The sequence below is a fragment of the Dermochelys coriacea genome, chromosome 11 (genome assembly GCF_009764565.3).
Source record: "Dermochelys coriacea isolate rDerCor1 chromosome 11, rDerCor1.pri.v4, whole genome shotgun sequence".
Lineage (NCBI taxonomy): Eukaryota > Metazoa > Chordata > Testudines > Dermochelyidae > Dermochelys > Dermochelys coriacea.
This window is the reverse complement of record NC_050078.2, coordinates 63,972,018-63,989,452: the sequence shown is the minus strand read 5'-3', so window position 1 is coordinate 63,989,452 and position 17,435 is coordinate 63,972,018. Positions and strand designations below refer to the sequence as shown.

The 17,435-nt window shown below is 40.0% G+C and overlaps 1 protein-coding gene across 9 annotated transcripts in view; it reads right to left on the bottom strand.

The window, feature by feature from the left end:
- The window catches only part of ADAM23 (ADAM metallopeptidase domain 23), a 179,673-nt gene that overhangs the window by 74,802 nt on the left and 87,436 nt on the right, over window positions 1-17,435 (bottom strand). For all 9 annotated transcript variants that reach the window (XR_005295655.2, XR_005295656.2, XM_043505643.1 and 6 more), the window contains exons 10-11: window positions 12,691-12,762; window positions 4,302-4,468 (exon numbers count right to left, since the gene is read on the bottom strand). Coding sequence is in view for 7 of the 9 variants with exons in the window: in XM_043505643.1 (XP_043361578.1) it covers window positions 4,302-4,468; window positions 12,691-12,762 (239 nt within the window). In the remaining 2 variants the exon portion in view is untranslated. The remainder of the gene's footprint in view (window positions 1-4,301; window positions 4,469-12,690; window positions 12,763-17,435) is intronic.

The following is a 17,435-nucleotide window of genomic DNA, read 5'->3' as shown; positions in this document are numbered from 1 at the left end:
AAAAATGGAACACATCAAAAGAGTGAACTACATGAAACTTGCAACAAGGAGGCACTTATTCTGTAGATTTAGCCCCACCCTCAACCTGTAAACAAAAATTAGAAGGTGCAAATATATCAGATATTCTTAAAAGAAAAACTAGATCTTGCTAATCCAAACAGGAATGTCAAATTTTTTAACATTAAACAGCTTTGGATCTGATTAGTACTTGGACAGATGACCCTTCGAATATACTTGATTTTCCAGGTTTGCTGACTGTCTAATAATAATAACCACTTGTAATGGATTTTTTTGTAAATAAGTTTTATTTTGAATGATATTATATACAGTACAGTATTTGATGCCTTGACTTGAATCATAATGCTAATGTTCTACAATACTATATTGGAAACCTGGGCATGATTCATTTTCCTGTTACCTTGCTCAATGACTTCAACGGTAAAAAAAAATCAAGCAGCCTGTTGTCACACTGCCATAAGTTGGGATCTTATCAGAAGTCACAAGCTAAGGCCAAGCCTTGTTGGTTCTTGGATAGACTTCCAAAGGAAAAATGAATCTGAAAAACACGGTATCTTCTGTGCACCAGTCTGCAGCCATTATTTCATCTCCTATGGAACCTCATCCTTCAGTTCCAATTACACTGCTACCATCAGTTTTTCTATTATATTTCATATTTAATTGTCTTTTAAGGGATATTATATAAACACAGATTAATTTGAAAGTTCAATTGCACAAGTGTCAGTTCATTCAGATGAGTGTCTCAGCACAGGACCCCTAACCCAATCCTCTTTTGTGTACATACTTTACAATTTCATGTGTCTTTATTTCATGACCACACAGAATTAAGAGAGACACTATATCAATTCAGCTAGTGACAGTATAATATTTAGAAAGGATGCAATTTCTTTTATAAGTCCAGGTAAATAACATTTTGTACAATTACAAATCTTACGAAATCATGAATTCATAAATACAAGGAAGCACAGTAATGGAAACTGTGAAACTCTAATAGCTCTGGCTTAATGTTCTATTAAATTGTTTTTCATATCGCTGTAAATATTGTAAGTAGGGTTGTCAACTGTCCAGGATTGTTCTGGAGTCTCCAGGAATTAAAGATTAATCTTTAATTAAAGATTATGTCATGTGATGAAACCTCCAGGAATAGTCCCACCAAAATTGGCAACTCTCAAATCATTCTATAAGGAGGAGAAAAATCACTGAAGCAAAGGTGGGACATTGAACTACGATGATAAATATTACAAAAATAATTCTATCTTTAAGATAAAACTCGTGAAATGGAGCTGCACAGCCTCTAACTATAAAAGCTGCACACAAAAATGCTTCATAAATAGGAGATTGTTATGAATAATTACATCATAGATGAAAAACAAGTTAGTGTCCACCTTGTTGCAGTGATTACAGTAAATCAACACACAAAAAAATGGAAATCATGGTATATCACCATATTCCACTACCAGCAAGATTTTTTTCACATGAATAAAAAAGCCAGAATCCTGTAGTCCTTGCACTCACAACACTCCCATTAAGGGTGGCCAGATGCCCAGTTTTCGACTGAAAAGTCTGGTCGAAAAGGGGACACGAGTGTCTAGTCAGATCTACTGACCAGACACATAAAATCTAGTTACCACAGGTAGGGTAGGCATCAGGTCATCACCCACGCCAGCCCTTACTCAGCCAGGGCCGTCTCCTACCTGCGTCAGGCGGCTGCAGCTCGCAGCCCCGCAGGTTAGTCCCTCCTGACCTGGGTGGGGGGAAGGGAAATGCAGCAAGTGATGGGGGGAGGAGGAAGAGGAGAGGATGGGAGCAGGGCCTTGAGGGGCAGGAAATGGCAGGGGCAGAGCCTCGTGGGAAGAGGCAGGTCAGTGGAGGTTAAAGTACTCCTGCTGGACTGTCCATTTTTTAAATATTACCAAGTTGGCAACCCTAACTCCCATTTAAGTCAATGAAGGTAGGATGTACAATTGTTGCAGGACTGGGCCCTAGTAGACGATGGAAACTATTCCTCCTTGGCACAAAAATGAAGTATACAAGAGTTGGGCCTAGAGAAAATCCTTAAAAGCCTTTGGTTATATCTATGCCCATACTTGCAACAAATGCAATGGTTCCTACAGTCAATGTAAAACTAAAAACACAGGGGTAAATCTACACACCACCAACCATATCTTGGCTGGATGCTAGGGAGATCAGTGAGTAAGGAAGAGGAATTCACACCATCCCTGCCCAGATTGTAGAGTGGCAGAAAAAGCCACTGGAAGCTACTGGCTGGAATAGCTTCTGCACCCCTAGCATTTGCCTTCAGCTGATGAGAATAAAATTGAGAACGTGCATATGGACAGATCCCAGCAGAACTGGGCTCTGAACTGCATAATGGATGTGCAACCCTATGAGTGTCCCCCTGCCGAATCCTACTCTTTCCCCCCAGCTATGTGCAGCAAAAACATTGTAGTTTTCTAGCCAGAGGCCTCTCTGTGCCCACAGACATGCAATTAGGATTTGCCCCAAAATGCATAGCTTCTCTGGCCAAATTCATTTCTGGTTTAAGCATGTGCAACTCCATGAGTTTCCATGACTGACTTCAGTGCAGCCATAGGGATGAGTAAAATATGGCCACTGGAACATTCCTGTAGAGGGCACCCTCAGTTCTGCCCTCTCCTGCTACTCACTGGAAAGAGAATGGTACATTGCAGAGCTGGTTGATGGGTCAAACCTCCTCAAGGGCATGTTGGATATTAAAGAAGTTCTGTATTAAAATCACAAATGAGTTTGATTCCCATAGTTTAAATTCCAGGGTATTACTAATTAAGAGGTCTCTTGGTTTTTGGTACTGTTTCTCTCCCTCTATGTGTGAAACTTGCAAGCTGCTAATTGTGTTAGGACATTCTAAGACAGAGTCTGTTCTCAAAGCAATTCTTTGTAACAGCAACTACTCACACAGAGAGAGACTCAAAGCAATACTCTGTAACAACAGAAACAGCACCCAGTCTCCCAGCCCTTTTGTTGTATTCATCTCGCTTTGTTAACAATTGTGATTAAAATAGAGCTAGAGGATGTATGTGGATGGATGCTTGGTGTGGATAATAACTGAATGATCAGGGAGGTGCCTGCCTAAGAATCCAGTGTCCATCGGCTGAAGAAGGCATCAAGTGGAAATAACCAGAGGACCCCCGGAGGGCAGACTGGAATCCACCCAACAGCCTCAAGGATGGGAGAACCAAAGAACAAGATAATGTCTGGAAGCACAGAGCCATCAGGAATGTGCCCTCTGCTGACTGATTCAGCAACAGCATTATGAAGCAATTCCCATAGACTGCCATAGGAAGAAATTCCTGTAAACATTGACTCTAGAAAGTGAGAACTTTGTGGTCTGATTCTGCAAACCAACTTCCAGGAGCATCAGATGAACATCTGACAAGGCCCTGCTCCCTCCTCACGTCCAGGCCACCTAGCCAGTGGCTTGGCATGAGCAACTCTAAGGCTGGTAACTATGATAACAATCTTCCAGAACCTGTGTGCGTGTGTGTGTGTGTATGAATGAATGTGTTAATAAATATGAAATAGAATGGAATGTTATAGCTATAACTAACTGGTTACTATGATTCTTTCTGTATTCACAATAAATGTGACATTTTGCCTTTTCCCCTTTAATAAGATCCTGCTGGTTTTTATTTTATTGGTATAACAGGCACGCTAATAGCCATGTTTACTCAATCCTGTAGCTGCACTGAGTTCAGCCATAGGAGTATAGCAGCACCATCTTGGACCCTCAAGAATGTCTTTGAGGTCTGCTGGCCCCACCATGGAAACCTCTATGTAAGATAATCTAACACACAATATAAAAACTATCACATGGTCATCAATAGAAAAACATTCAGGAGACTAGTGGGCTATGTTTCCTGATAAATAAGCTGCATATACAAGTAGTTTTTTTTAAGATAGCAAACTACCAAATCAATCAAATCTACTCTAATCAAAGATCTAATCAGATTTCATCAAAGATATGGCTAGAGCACACTATGGTAAATGTTTGGGCTCAATTGCAAGTGAATAATAGTTCTATAGGCTTCAAAATTTCATAATACACATTGATATGCCTGTAATATACCCTGCTGCACACTGTAGACAGGACTATTACTAGATTAAAATAACAGAAACCGGCAAATATAGGCAAAGGTTGATTGACATGCAGGCAGAGAAGAAAAGAGAGAGGTAGGCTGATAGACAAGCAGACATTCTACATGTGTAAAAACTAATGGATTAAACCATCATCTAATAGTACATACGAGAGTAGGTGTACAGCATCAGTATGCTGTTTGATATAGTACTGTCGATATTTGGAGAAGTCATGAAGCATCTGCAGAGGGTCAGGGCGAATGTTAATCCGATCCCTGTCTGTCCAGGTTTCCACAGCAACCAAAACCACCCTGGTGTTCAGCTGTTCCTTGTATATCTGGGGACAGAGACAGGACAGGCACAGGAGTAGAACACTGGGTCAGACATGCACAGTTAGCCAGTCAGAGTCAGCGGAAGGACAAGGAGGATAAAGAAAGAGGGAAACATGGGGAAACAGTTAGCTGATATGCCTAAAAATCTATAATCTGCTAATCTTATTTTATTAAATTTACTATTCTAGAAGACAAAATGCATTTTCCAAATTCCAATTTTGACCTCCTATTTTTCCCCTTTACTGTTTCTTATGTCTGATCATTTTAGTAACTGATCACTACACAGGAATATCTACTTTTCCCCATAGAAATTTCCTAAAGATACACTGATTGATCTCAATGACCAAGGAAGAGGTCACACCAATCCTCAATCAACTTGAAGGAAAGTAGCACTGTTTTCTCCAAAACAGTTCTATCAAAAACTTTTTAATTCACATATATAGTTTGATTCTCATTTACACTAAGACCACTTCACTCCCACTTTAATTCCTCTTTACATTGCGAGAGCGGTATAAATACTGTTTACACCAACTTTAAGGGCCACCTTGTCCTGTCAAAGCAGGGTAAATGGTATAAGTGTAAATGAGAATCAGGCCCTAAACATTTATTAACATAACTTTAAGATATAAGTAATCTTTGTTCATAAAGGTTTATTTCAGTGATAGAATAAATGTTCTTTATAATTCAGAGTTTAAAGTACTATATTTTCTATAACATACTCAAGACTTGCAAGTTTGCAAAAGGAGCTTATATTCCTCATTCATATTTGTTTGTCTGCAATTAGAAAGCAGGGCCAAGGTGACACATGAAGAGGACTCACTACCCAGATAGAATCAGCAATGTTTCAAGTGATTGATTTTTAATTCATATGGCATACAAACAGTTACCAAAGAGCATCTCCAGGAGTCACCATATATTTTTACAAATACACTTTTTAATTTTTTCATCAAATTACACCTAGAATGTCCAATATAATGTATAACTTTTCTGACTACTGAGCTATGATGGGTGCATCCACTGAATAAATCAACAATTACATTAACCCTTTTGTTAAAACATCAGCCCGTTTATGCCTAAAAGGAGTCAGCAGGCAACACACAGGTTGGAAAACAGGCAGTGAGCACAGGGACAGGAGAGATCAACCAGACAAGTTTAATTTTTTCCAGAAAATATTTTAAAGAAGGAATTGCATATCAAGAAAAGTCTTGTGATAATGTGTTCTTTCTAAAGGAGCCAAGTAAGAGTATGTATGATCCATCGTTTGTGAGAGGGTGATTTATTGATTGCCAAAAGCAATATCATGAGAATATGGAAATCCAATAAGGCCAGATGAATAAAACCTTAGCTGATGTTTGATGGCTGGGAGTTACTCTATTTTCTGAAGCAGACGGATATCCTGAGTAGGTGGAGAGGGGGCATGTAAGGACCTGATACTCTCAAAGTGCCAGTAACCAGTAACACTTCATCAAGAAACACAGCCATGCCCCCTGGATCCATAGGGGAAATGCAAGGAGGAAACTTTCTGCTCCATTTCAGGTTCCCTTTAAAATAAATGGAGACATCACGTTACAGGCCCTTCATGAAAGGAAAAGTGGACAGAACCTGAATGTTTATGCATCCAGCAGTTGGCATAAACTCTTGCTAAAACCCACTGTGCAAATTATTCCTGCACTGATCACTGCTAATTTGTAAGGGTGGGATAGTGTGCATGGCCACTGGTAGCCAGAATAAGGACACACAATAGCATCGTTTACTGCAGAATTGGTCAAAATACTTCTGAAGATACATTCATTGACTTCCTGGACTGAAAAAATCATTATTCTGAGATTAACTACAAGCAAAAATGGAGAAAACCAAGAGAATTAATAAAAACAGAAAGCAATGAGAGACCAAATGAGTTCTATCAAGCACAGTAAAAATACCAAGGAAAAACAATTTAAGAAAATATAGAGTCTGTGTCTTTTTTAAAACTCATCCTACTGAAAATTTATTATAGTACAATATATTTTACAGACAGATTAAGCTAGTCATACCCTGCTTGCTCAATCAGAGTCCATATTGAGGTGGCAGGGGTGTTTTGGAAGGGTTCTTCATCAGCAGGAGTTCCCAGAGGCATTCTAGCTGAATAGAATTCCTATGAAAGCTGGGGGGAGTCATGCCAGTGCAAGGGCTGCAGCAACCTTTAGCGTAATGCAGAATGAGCTTTCCCTATGTCATCTTAATTCTACTGCCCAGTGTGGAAGAGGATGGAGAAACGCTGGTCCTAATTATCCTTGCGTTTGGGGAGTCTAACAATGCCACTAGGTGCTTAGTCCTTGACATCAGAGGATGACATTCATCTATGGTGCATAGGGCCAGCAAAAGTTCCTTCTTCCGTATCACTTAAGACCAGTATTAGGGTTTAGCGGAGGAGTCACAGAGCAAGTGGTTACACAAGGATGCCCATGTATGCCTGCATGCTGAAAAAAGAATTTTTGTACCATCCTATATAAGCTAGCACATATGGCTATTCTGAGGGTCAGCTGGTGTCAGGCCAAAAAAGGGATAGCTCTGTTGGCTCCACATCCTTCATAAGTAACTCTCACATAGGCACAGAGCTAGCTACAATGTTAACTTGGAAGGAACTCTGAGATTTTCTTGGGTTGAACTGTATTTGCCTCTGCCCTTTGTTTTCCTATTTAGTCACTACTGTATATTTAATCTTTCTGTACCTCTTGTTTGGGGAAGTGTAATATAATAATGTAGAAATAGTCCATATTTTCAAATGATTGCTCAGATAGGACTCTCTCTGCAACTATAAGCTGTTTCACATTATTACTGAAAAACATTCCAAGGCACTTCAATATTTTTATGCATTATATTTGTATTCATTTAAAAACTATGCAATATACTTCATGACATTTTATGTACAATATATTAAACAAATAAAAACAAAGATTAGGTGGTATTTCCTCCACGCTATACTGGACTGAATTGCACCACACAATACCACTGAGTCTGACTCAGAGTCTTACTAACAATTGTATTCATAGTTTTATTTACCAACCTCAAAGAACTGAATTAACTGGTGGGAAAAATACAAGAGGAAATATGAAGTGCACAAAACAATCCTAACATATATGACACAAATATGATTCATCACATTTCTTTACTGTAAATAAATTATAGCTGAATATATATATATATATATATATATATTTATCAATCTACATTGTGATTCATATATCCATGTAATATGTTACTGAGGCCTGGTATGAATGACGCGTGCTTGACATGAATATGTGCATTGCAAGTTGGCAACCGAAGCAAGAACTTAAGGTCAAGGACTATTAGAACTATTTGTGCAAATACAATCTTGTTATGTTCTGAGAAAAAAAAGAAAATCAGCAGAAAAGGAAACACCACCAGCTGAACTGATATAAAATTGTATAAGAATTGGAGGAAATGGCATGCCTTGGATCATGGCAGCCTGCCCAGGATTGTCTCTTTGGAATTGTGTGGGTAGAAGGCCTAGTAAACAAAGGCAAAGAACCAATGATGCAACGGAATGGACTATAAATGGCTGCCTATGATTTCTGCAAATCGGAGTCATTTATTGATCCAAAGTCCCATGTAGATGTAGATGTGGTTTTCGCCAGCTCCACGCATATTATGATCTTATGATCGGAAGGAATCTCAACTGGCCATCGAAACCATTCTGACCTCTGGATTCTGATATAGTATGTTGGGGGTGTGAATGTGGAGTGAGTAAGGTTTGGTTTGTAATCAATAAAGAGCATTTACATTATTATATACCAACACTGCATCTGGTATCTGCCTGCTCCCCATCCTGTAGGAAGACCTCTATTGCAGGTCTAGCAAATGTACATGAATACATGCTGCTAGTTCTAACAAATGTCTATGTTAGCATAAAGAAAAAGTTGTGATACAAAGAATAGAAGCCTAACCAGCATTTTACATCTGGCCTGCTCAACAGCTGAAGTGGCTTTGAATAAGTTAAATAATTAAAAGAATGGGTGTAACAGGATTATAATTCATTTATTGAAGATCAAAAAAGAGAGAGAAAGGAAATTCCACAATTTTAAATAATTATTTGAACACCCAGAAAAGAAGACTGGTATATTTAGACCTGAATAAGGAAGTGACAATGACCTCTATCAGTCAGATTTTAAGGCCAGAGGGACCATCAGATTATCTAGTCTGACCTCCTGTATATTTTACACCACTAAACACCACCCAACTGCCCCTACACCAAGCCCCAAACTATTACAGCCCCCGGGAGACTAATCATTATATATATAGCAAAGACATTTCTCTCTCAGACCTTTGTGATGGAAACCTTTTTATACTCAAATAAATCAAGTTATGTCTTTGTTATCCCCTTTGGAGGGTAATATAATTTGTTAGCATTTTTTAAACAAATAAAAAGCCGAGTTTTTGCCTGTAATTCAGACAGCACATGTATGCTCTAGGAATTACATTAAATTCATGAACATTGACACCTATAAGGACTGCATAATCATCTGTCATTTAATTATTTGGGGACAAATAGCAGTGTGGACATGGCGGCACAGGTGCAGACTTGGGCTAACTGCCCAAGTATGTACCCAGGGTGTCAAGTTGGATTGTATTCAGGCAATTAGCCCAAGATGCCACCCATGTAGCTGCAGTTACACTGCTAATTTTAGTGGGCTAGCTCAAGTGGAGCTAATGCATGTAAGTCTACCTGAACCAGGAATTACACCTCTCAGCTGTTGTTCAGATGCACCCTAAGTAAGTTTAGATGTGTTAGAAGCACAGCAATGAGACTCTTCAACTAACCGTACTGCATAGTTAATGATACTAGAATGCACTAGCTCTGCTACATTATCTAGTGCTGATGTGTAACAAATTCACCTTCTCACAGTTCTGGCACACATAACAAATTTACAATGGAGCTGAAATTGCGGTAGTTTTGCTGCACATTTTCTGCATTAGCATTGTAACACTGCACCCCATATTCTTCACAGTTGTATGATTATGACATAATTATGATGCACTTTGTACAAGATCGGTCACATAAGGTCTCATTGGAAAAGTTCTGATTTGCTGAATATGATTATCCTATTTGCATTCATGTATCATTTTTATATCTGAAGTTATAAATATTGACTATGGATCTGTATTTCTAATGGGCTTACTCTGGAAAACACCCACAGCCAGCCTTCCAGGTACAACAATGAAGAAGCCAGACAGTGCTAATGGGTCATCAACAAAGACAATGGGCTATGGAATAGCTTAGCCTTCTTAAGAATGCTCCAGACAGCCTGTAAGAAATGGCTGCTATGACTCTGCATGGGATGTAACCAGACCACATGACTGAGGACTCCTGTATTTTTCCACAAACTGGTCTGGGAAACAAGTTTGAAACAAAAGGTTCCTGCCATTTGAAAAAGCTATATAAGGCAGGGAGTGAAATCATTGGTTGTTCTTCACTCTCCCACAACTGAACACCTATGCGAAGCTCCAAAAGAAAAAGGACTTGGAACGGAGGTGGGGATCCCAAGCTGCAAAGCAAGAGCACCTTGTGCCTTAAGAATCTGCAAGACTGCTTGTATCATCAGACAGGGTGAAAGATTGTTAATTCAATCCTATCCTTCTAGTACATTAAGCTTAGTTTGCGTTTTTGTTTATTTACTAGGTAGTCTGCTTTGATCTTTTACTTATCACTCATAATCACTTAAAATCGATCTTTTGTAGTTAATACATTTGTTTTATGCTTTATCTAAACCAGTATGGTTGGAGTTAAACGCTTGGGAATCTTAGCTCAAGGGAAATGGAATGGTTGCGTTTCCTCTCCACAATGAGGGAGGGGCGAACTTTATGAGCTTACTTTGTACAAATCTCTGTGCAGTGTAAGACGGTACAATGTTGTATTTATACTCCGGGGAGTGGGGGTGGAGCATGCGTGCCTCGGGAGCTGGGAAATTGGCTAGTGTCTGCTGGTTGCACTCAGGTTTGTGTGAGTGGCGCCACCCGCTGTTGTGTTGGGTAATAACAGGGACTGGGTGAGGCTGGATGTGTCCCCAAAGCATTGTGAGCAGGGCCAGCCCAGATGTGTGTCTTAGAGAGGCACAGCGGGCTCTCACACCCCAAAGGTGACAACCCATCACAAGCATCTCAAGCCTACTGACACAGTGATGTGAAGTACATATTTATTTTCTCTCTCAGAATTAAAAAAAGATGCAAATATTTAATGTCAGAACATGGCTCCTAAACAGCATCTTCTACTAGTTGTGTGTTGAGGTCCCCTGTATCGAGTATTAGCTTAATCAAATTCAAAAGAATATTTGGGAGAAATCCTGGGGTCAATGGAAGCTCCATAACACAGCAGCATCAGTATGGTACTATTGTGGGCAGTGCTAGGATAAAGAGCATTAATGTAGTAATAGTTCCACAGACCCCTTTGTATTGCAGAATTCAGCTCTGCAGTCACCTACTCTGCGGGAGCGTCTGGTGGGTCAACAAGTTGTACAGATCTACAAGTTGCTTTTTAGGTTTGTAATGACTAGGGCTCTGTGTCTGTCACAGAGGTCACAGAAGCCATGGATTCCATGACTTCCCACGACATCCATGACTTATGCAGCGGCCAGATGCTCAGGTGGCTCCAGGGACAGAAACACCGTCCGTTGCTGGAGCAGCCCCAGGACCAGCCGCATTGGCCACTGCTCGGGTGGCCCCAGGCCATTGGACCACCTGAGCAGCAGTCGCAGGGGCAGCTGGAGCAGCCACTGCTCGGCGGCCCTTGGCAGCAGTCCCGTGGCTGCCCCTGACAGCTGGTGCCACTGCCCTCCCCCAAGCAGTGGCCCCCTGCCCCTCCCCAGCAGTGGTCCTGGGGGCAGCCAGAGCAGCTGCTGCTCGGAAGCCCCCAGCACCTGGTGCCACTGGCCCTTTCTCCCCCAAGCAGTGGCTCCTCAGCCCCTCCAGCAGTGTTCCCCCTCCCAAGATTTAGTCAGGGGTATTTATAGTATAAGTCATGGACAGGACACGGCCATGAATTTTTGTTTATTGCCCGCAACCGGTCCATGACTTTACTAAAATACTCATGACTAAATTGTAGCCTTAGTGATGGCTACTATGCCTGCTAATGTCCTGCAGTAGCTCCTGGTGCACTTCCACACTGGCTACTGCAAGATGGGGCTGATGATTCTCAGCCCTTCCCCTGTCTGTTGGAGCAGACAGCTTATTAAGTCTGGATGTGCTTCCTTTTCCTGAATTTACTCACAAGATACAAAAAGTCATGTTGATTCAGAACTGATAGCTGAAACTGGATTAGTTTCAGAGTACTTTCATGGTTCCTACTGGTTTCCATTACAGGCAAATACAAAGACAAAACGTGGCCAAATATATCTAAATATGAGCTTTTAAGGGGAAAACAATGATACTATTCAGACATGTGAGAATGTTTTCCTTTAAGAAGGTGTCAAATCAACACACAGAGATCTATTCTTCCTTCAGTATGCCACATAACCCCAAAACTGTGTGCGGTAGTTATATGTATAACTGGGAGAGAGAGAGAGCATATATTTTATCTCCAATTTTGTTTTCAGTTTATAGAATACGTTTCATACAAAACTAGTTCATTTCTTATCACATGTATATGTACTACACATGTGAATTCTGTTAAATGCTCTCCATCCCTCTCACTTATAAAGATGTTCCTTCACAAGAGGCTTTTTATGTCACTGAAATGAAAATGCTTATTCACACGCTTCTGTTATACCCCCATCAGATATTTGTATTTTCCATAAGCTGTGCTCACAGCATTGCCTACTTGTGGCAGTTAGGAGCACTGCAGATTTTATATACAGTATTAGACAGAGATAGATAGATAGATAGATAATCTATCTATCTATCTATCTCAAAGCTTAATTAAATCTAACTATTCAACAGTGACTTGTGGAAAGCTCCTTCACAGTTCTGAGTTCCCCCAGAGTGCAAATTTGTGGCAGCCGCAAGCTTTGAGAAAATACCAAGAATAAATCTGTAGCTTCTTACAGATAGAAATCTTTCTTCACAGCAGCCCAAGTCAGTCCTCTGCAGTGAAACTTTAAAATTATTTTTCAACCATTTAACAAGTGCTGATTGCATTTATTTTCATCCTAATGTCTGTAAAGCCAGCTTTCTATATAATGACTTAAATAATCAACTCAGTGATATAGTTTTCAGGAACCATAATGATACTTACAGCATCTACAAGGTTTACCACAGATTTTGCAAAGTTGTTTGTGTACGCATGGGAAGAACGATGTTTTTTGAACTAAAAGAAAAAAATTAAAAGAAATTAGATTTGTTTCAGGAAACGTGGAAAACGAATGATCTTAACACATGCTAAGGGAGAAATCACACAAAAAATGGTCTTTCTGGATCACAGCATGCCTCCTAAACTCTATGCTTCTGTGGAATTAAACGAAAGCCTGTGCCAGGCTCAATAACATTTAACATGCACACATACAAAACATTTTAGTAAAAACTGTTCAACCATAAAATAGCCTCTTAAAACTTTTTAAGAGTTTAAATAGTCAAATTTTTAAAAAGACATAATTGGGGCTAACATGAGTTTTTCTCTAGAGTTCAAACTTATAAATGAGAGCTCAGAACTGTACCCTAATTGTCATGTTTAAACCTGACCATTTAAATACTATTCACCACTGACAGTGCACCACAATCTGAACTCAGACATCAAGAAGATGCCACCCTCTAATTATCATTCTACATACAACTCTTTACCAACTTATCCTTTCACTATACAACCTACTACAGCACCAATCATCCACAACTACTATGCGGGTATGCGCAGAAGGGTGAAAACGGAGCAGAGTTAAGCTTGCAATGCTTTATCTGTGTTAAGATAATGGTGAGTGAGTGTTTGAGGGTGGAGAAATACAGAATATGTATTGTTAGAGGGCTCAACTTTTAATTTTTTCTTTTTGTGGATACGTGTTGTATGTGTAGCAGACAAATGTTTCTGAAGTTTTTTGTGTATTATAATAAATGTGAGTGTGACTTTCTGTATGTTGGTCTATCAATGCCTTCTGCCAACAAGTCAAACTTGCCAAAGATGGTTGAGGCTCAACAAAATTGTGAAGTTACAATTGTATTTCACAATATGATCTGCCAAAAGGGAAATTTGTATCTTCAAAATGTCATGTACAATGAACTCAAAATCTGCACAAAACAAACCAGCTAAAACTTTTCCATGAAAAAGTTCTCACCAATTTCAGCTAATATTGCTTAATAGCAACAAGTCTTGCTACTAAAGAGTCATATTATGAGGTTCCCCAAAAAGTCTTATCTACGCCTCATTCTCAAGCATAGTAGACTTGATGTGAGACTGTAAGACAAGAGGGTTCATGTGCCAAACTCTAAGCAACTGAGTTAGTACTCACATGCTTAAAGCCAGGCTCATGCTTAAATACCATCCTGAATCAGGGGGAATAAAACAAAGACTCCTTGGACTCTAACAGACATGCCAGGAGCCCCTTACAGAAGGAAATTTAAAAATTACAACTATTTAACAGGTTTATCTAAACAGCCAGTTACTTTACTTTTCAAACTAAATATTATACAAATAATCTCTGAAAGCTGTTACACCACATTATATTGGTAAACTGTATACCAATTTTTCTTTTCATTCAGACTGATGCTATTTTTGCCTCACACAAGTCATTCAGTTAATTACAGATGAAATGCACAGAGATGGTGGATTTCACCCTATCAGTTTTGATTCAAATAGCAGCTACAGCCCATCCACTCCACTTGCACAAGGTGATAAGCCATTTGATTTGTGTAATCACTGATCCCATGGACCACTCTTGTGGCCTATTTGAACACTACCGTCCTCAGTGGCCGATGCACAGCCAGTGCTGGGATCCCCACTTCCCACACCACATAGGGTTGGCAGGGGACCCTACCTGTGCAATTGCTCTTTTAGCAAATCACCTCATGCAGCACCAACACAGGGCTTAAATGGTATACACCAACACCAATAAAGTAGATTTTGAGGTTTTTCCTTAGGGAACCCTTTGGTATTAGCATATATTTTATCCTTAACAAGCTGAAAGAATTTTCTGGAAGTGGAAAGTGAAAACAGTATTCTTGTGTTTCATTCTTCATTAATATATTTGAATACAGAGAGCTATATTGACAGTACATTATAAAATACCAGAGAAGTTCCAGAAATAGAAACTAAGATGAATATAGTCTAAAAATAAGGATTGGAAATAATGCATTTACTTGGGTCTTCATTGTTATAATGAGTGAAAGTTTTAAGAAAATATGAAAAGTGAGTTAAAACATTAAACAATTATCAATACTTGATACATTTCAATGTCTGAAACACTGCGTAAGAAGAGGATTTTTTCAAAGTAAAATCTTACTGCAGGAGAAATCTGCCCTCTACTGGTAAGCAAAACTCTTACGTATATGCTTATAAGCTCTGGATAGTACAACCCTTACTCGCATTGGTGAACACTTACAAGTAACCTAACTTGACTTCTTGTCAAAAATGGCACTACCCGTTTCCAAGTCACCGATGACTCAGAAGCAGATGATTTTGAATGCTTATGGATCAATGTTCTAACAAATAAAGCACAAGATGGGGTACTAGCTGGTGTCTGCTACAGTTCACCAAATCACACTAGAGAACTGTTTACTGGCTCCCTTAAGAATCTATCTATAATCTATCTATAATCTAATACTGTATATAAAAGTCTGCAGTGCTCCCTTAAGAATCTAACTATAATGTGTAAGGAATAAAATGGAGTCTTCAATCTGAGTGACATGTTCTGGACTTCTCATGCTGCCAATAGTAAAACGTGCTTGGAATTTTAAAATATTATAGATGACAATTTCCTAATTCAAAAAAGTGTCACTTCTAACAAAATGGAATTATATATTAGATGTTATCTTGACAGATAAAGAGGAATTAATCACAGATCTAAAAAATTAGTAGCTGCGTAGGTCCAAGTGCTCAAGGCTTGATTACATCTGTTATGTGCAAACAGAATACAGTCCAAACCAGTCATATAGATACTTGGTGCTTTAAAAGGGCCAAGTCTCTAAGTTGAAAACAATTATAAGCCAAATCAGCAGGAAGAAATAATTTAAAAAGAAAAATCTGAACAATAATTAGGAAACGTTTAAGAATATTTTACTAGATGCTCAAAAAAACCCCACAATTCCACAATTGAGAAAGAAGGCTATACTGGTATTTAAAACACAAACAAACAAAAAAACCTTGCTTAGCAATGAAGTGAAAGCAGCAGTCAAAAATAAAAAAATACATAGAAATGGAAAAAATAATTAATATAAATTAGAAGCTAGAACTGTAGAAAATTGTCAAGAGAAGCAAAAGGACACAAGGAGAAATCTATGGCCAGCAGAGTTAAGGACAATAAGTTGTAGTTTATGCATATCTAGAACAAAAGGAACCCTAACAATGCAACTAGATGGATGCTGCAGAACTGTCAATAATAATGCAGAAAAGGCAGAAGTGTTCGATACATATTTCTGTTTGTTTGGCTTTTTTCAAAATACAGATAATGTATTTTGATCCTATGATGATGAATACCTTCCATTTCAAGAGTGATTCAGGAGGATGCTAAAAAGCAACTACTAACCTTAAACATTCTTAATATTAGCAAGTCCTCACCTCCATATTGGTGCACATAACAAAATTCATTCCGCACATGTGGGAAAAATTAGAGGGAACACTGGTTCTGACGTGAGTGCACAAATCTCAGATACCCAGCAGGCTGACGTCACTGCTACCAGGAACGTAAACTTCCAGGAAAGGAGAAGGAGGGAGCAAGAAGTCAGAGGCTCAAAGGGGGGACCCATGAGCCGCAACAGCACCAGATTCAAGTCCCATGGAGGCATGGGATCCCTAACTTATGGGTAGAGGATCTCAAGGCCCTTAAGGAATCTGGCTGTGTTATCCTAAGTGAAAACTGACCTGCCCTCAAACCGTGGGTGGAACACTGAGATGGCTGCAAAATGGACCTTGATTGATGAAAGGGACAAGTCCTGGATCTTGCGATGCAAGAGGTAGTCTAGAATGAGCTGCAACAAAGTTCACTCGGGGCGGACACTTTTATCTACAATCCAGCAGGTGAACCGCTTCCACTTGACCATGTAGGTTGCTCTGATGGAGGGCTTCCTACTTCCCAGCAAGACTCACTGAACCTCAGCTGAACATTGGTGTACCTGTACATTTAGCCCCACAGCAGCCAAGCTGTCAGATGCAGCACCGCCAGGTTCAGGCGTAGAAGAATGCCATGGTTCTGGGACAACAAGTACATCCCAAGCGGCAGCTGAAACGGGGTCGCCACCAAGAGGCAACACTGCTGAACCAGTGTTAGCACGGCCATTCCAGCGCCATGAGGATGATCTTCGCCCTGTCTTCATGAGGACCCTGGGCAGCAATAGCACCCGAGGGAAGGCATATATCAGAGATCCTCTGTCCATGCCCTGAAACAAGCAGAAAACTTGGCATTTTCTGTTCTGCCTGGACGTAAATAGGTCCACCCCATTTGTGGAAGATAGAACTGACCACCTCCGGGTGAAGGGAACACTCGTTGTGAGATGAGAATGTCCTGCTGAGGCAGTCTGCCCAAACGTTCTTGGCCCTAGGAGGTGAGCAGCTATGAAATTGACATCTTGCTTCAGAGAGAAGTCCCGGAGCTGGAGGACTTCTTGGCAGAGGGCAGATGACCTGGCTCCATGTTGCCTGTTGATATAGAAGACCGTGGCCATGTTGTCTGTCAGGATCTGAACCACCATGCCTTGTATGTAAGGCAGAAAGGCCTGGCAGGCTAGGTGAACCTCCTTGAGTTCCTGGACATTGATGTGCAGGGACTGATCGTGACTGGACCAACAACCTTGCGTACTGGGATTACCCAGGTGGGCTCCCCATCCCAGGTCTGAAGTGTC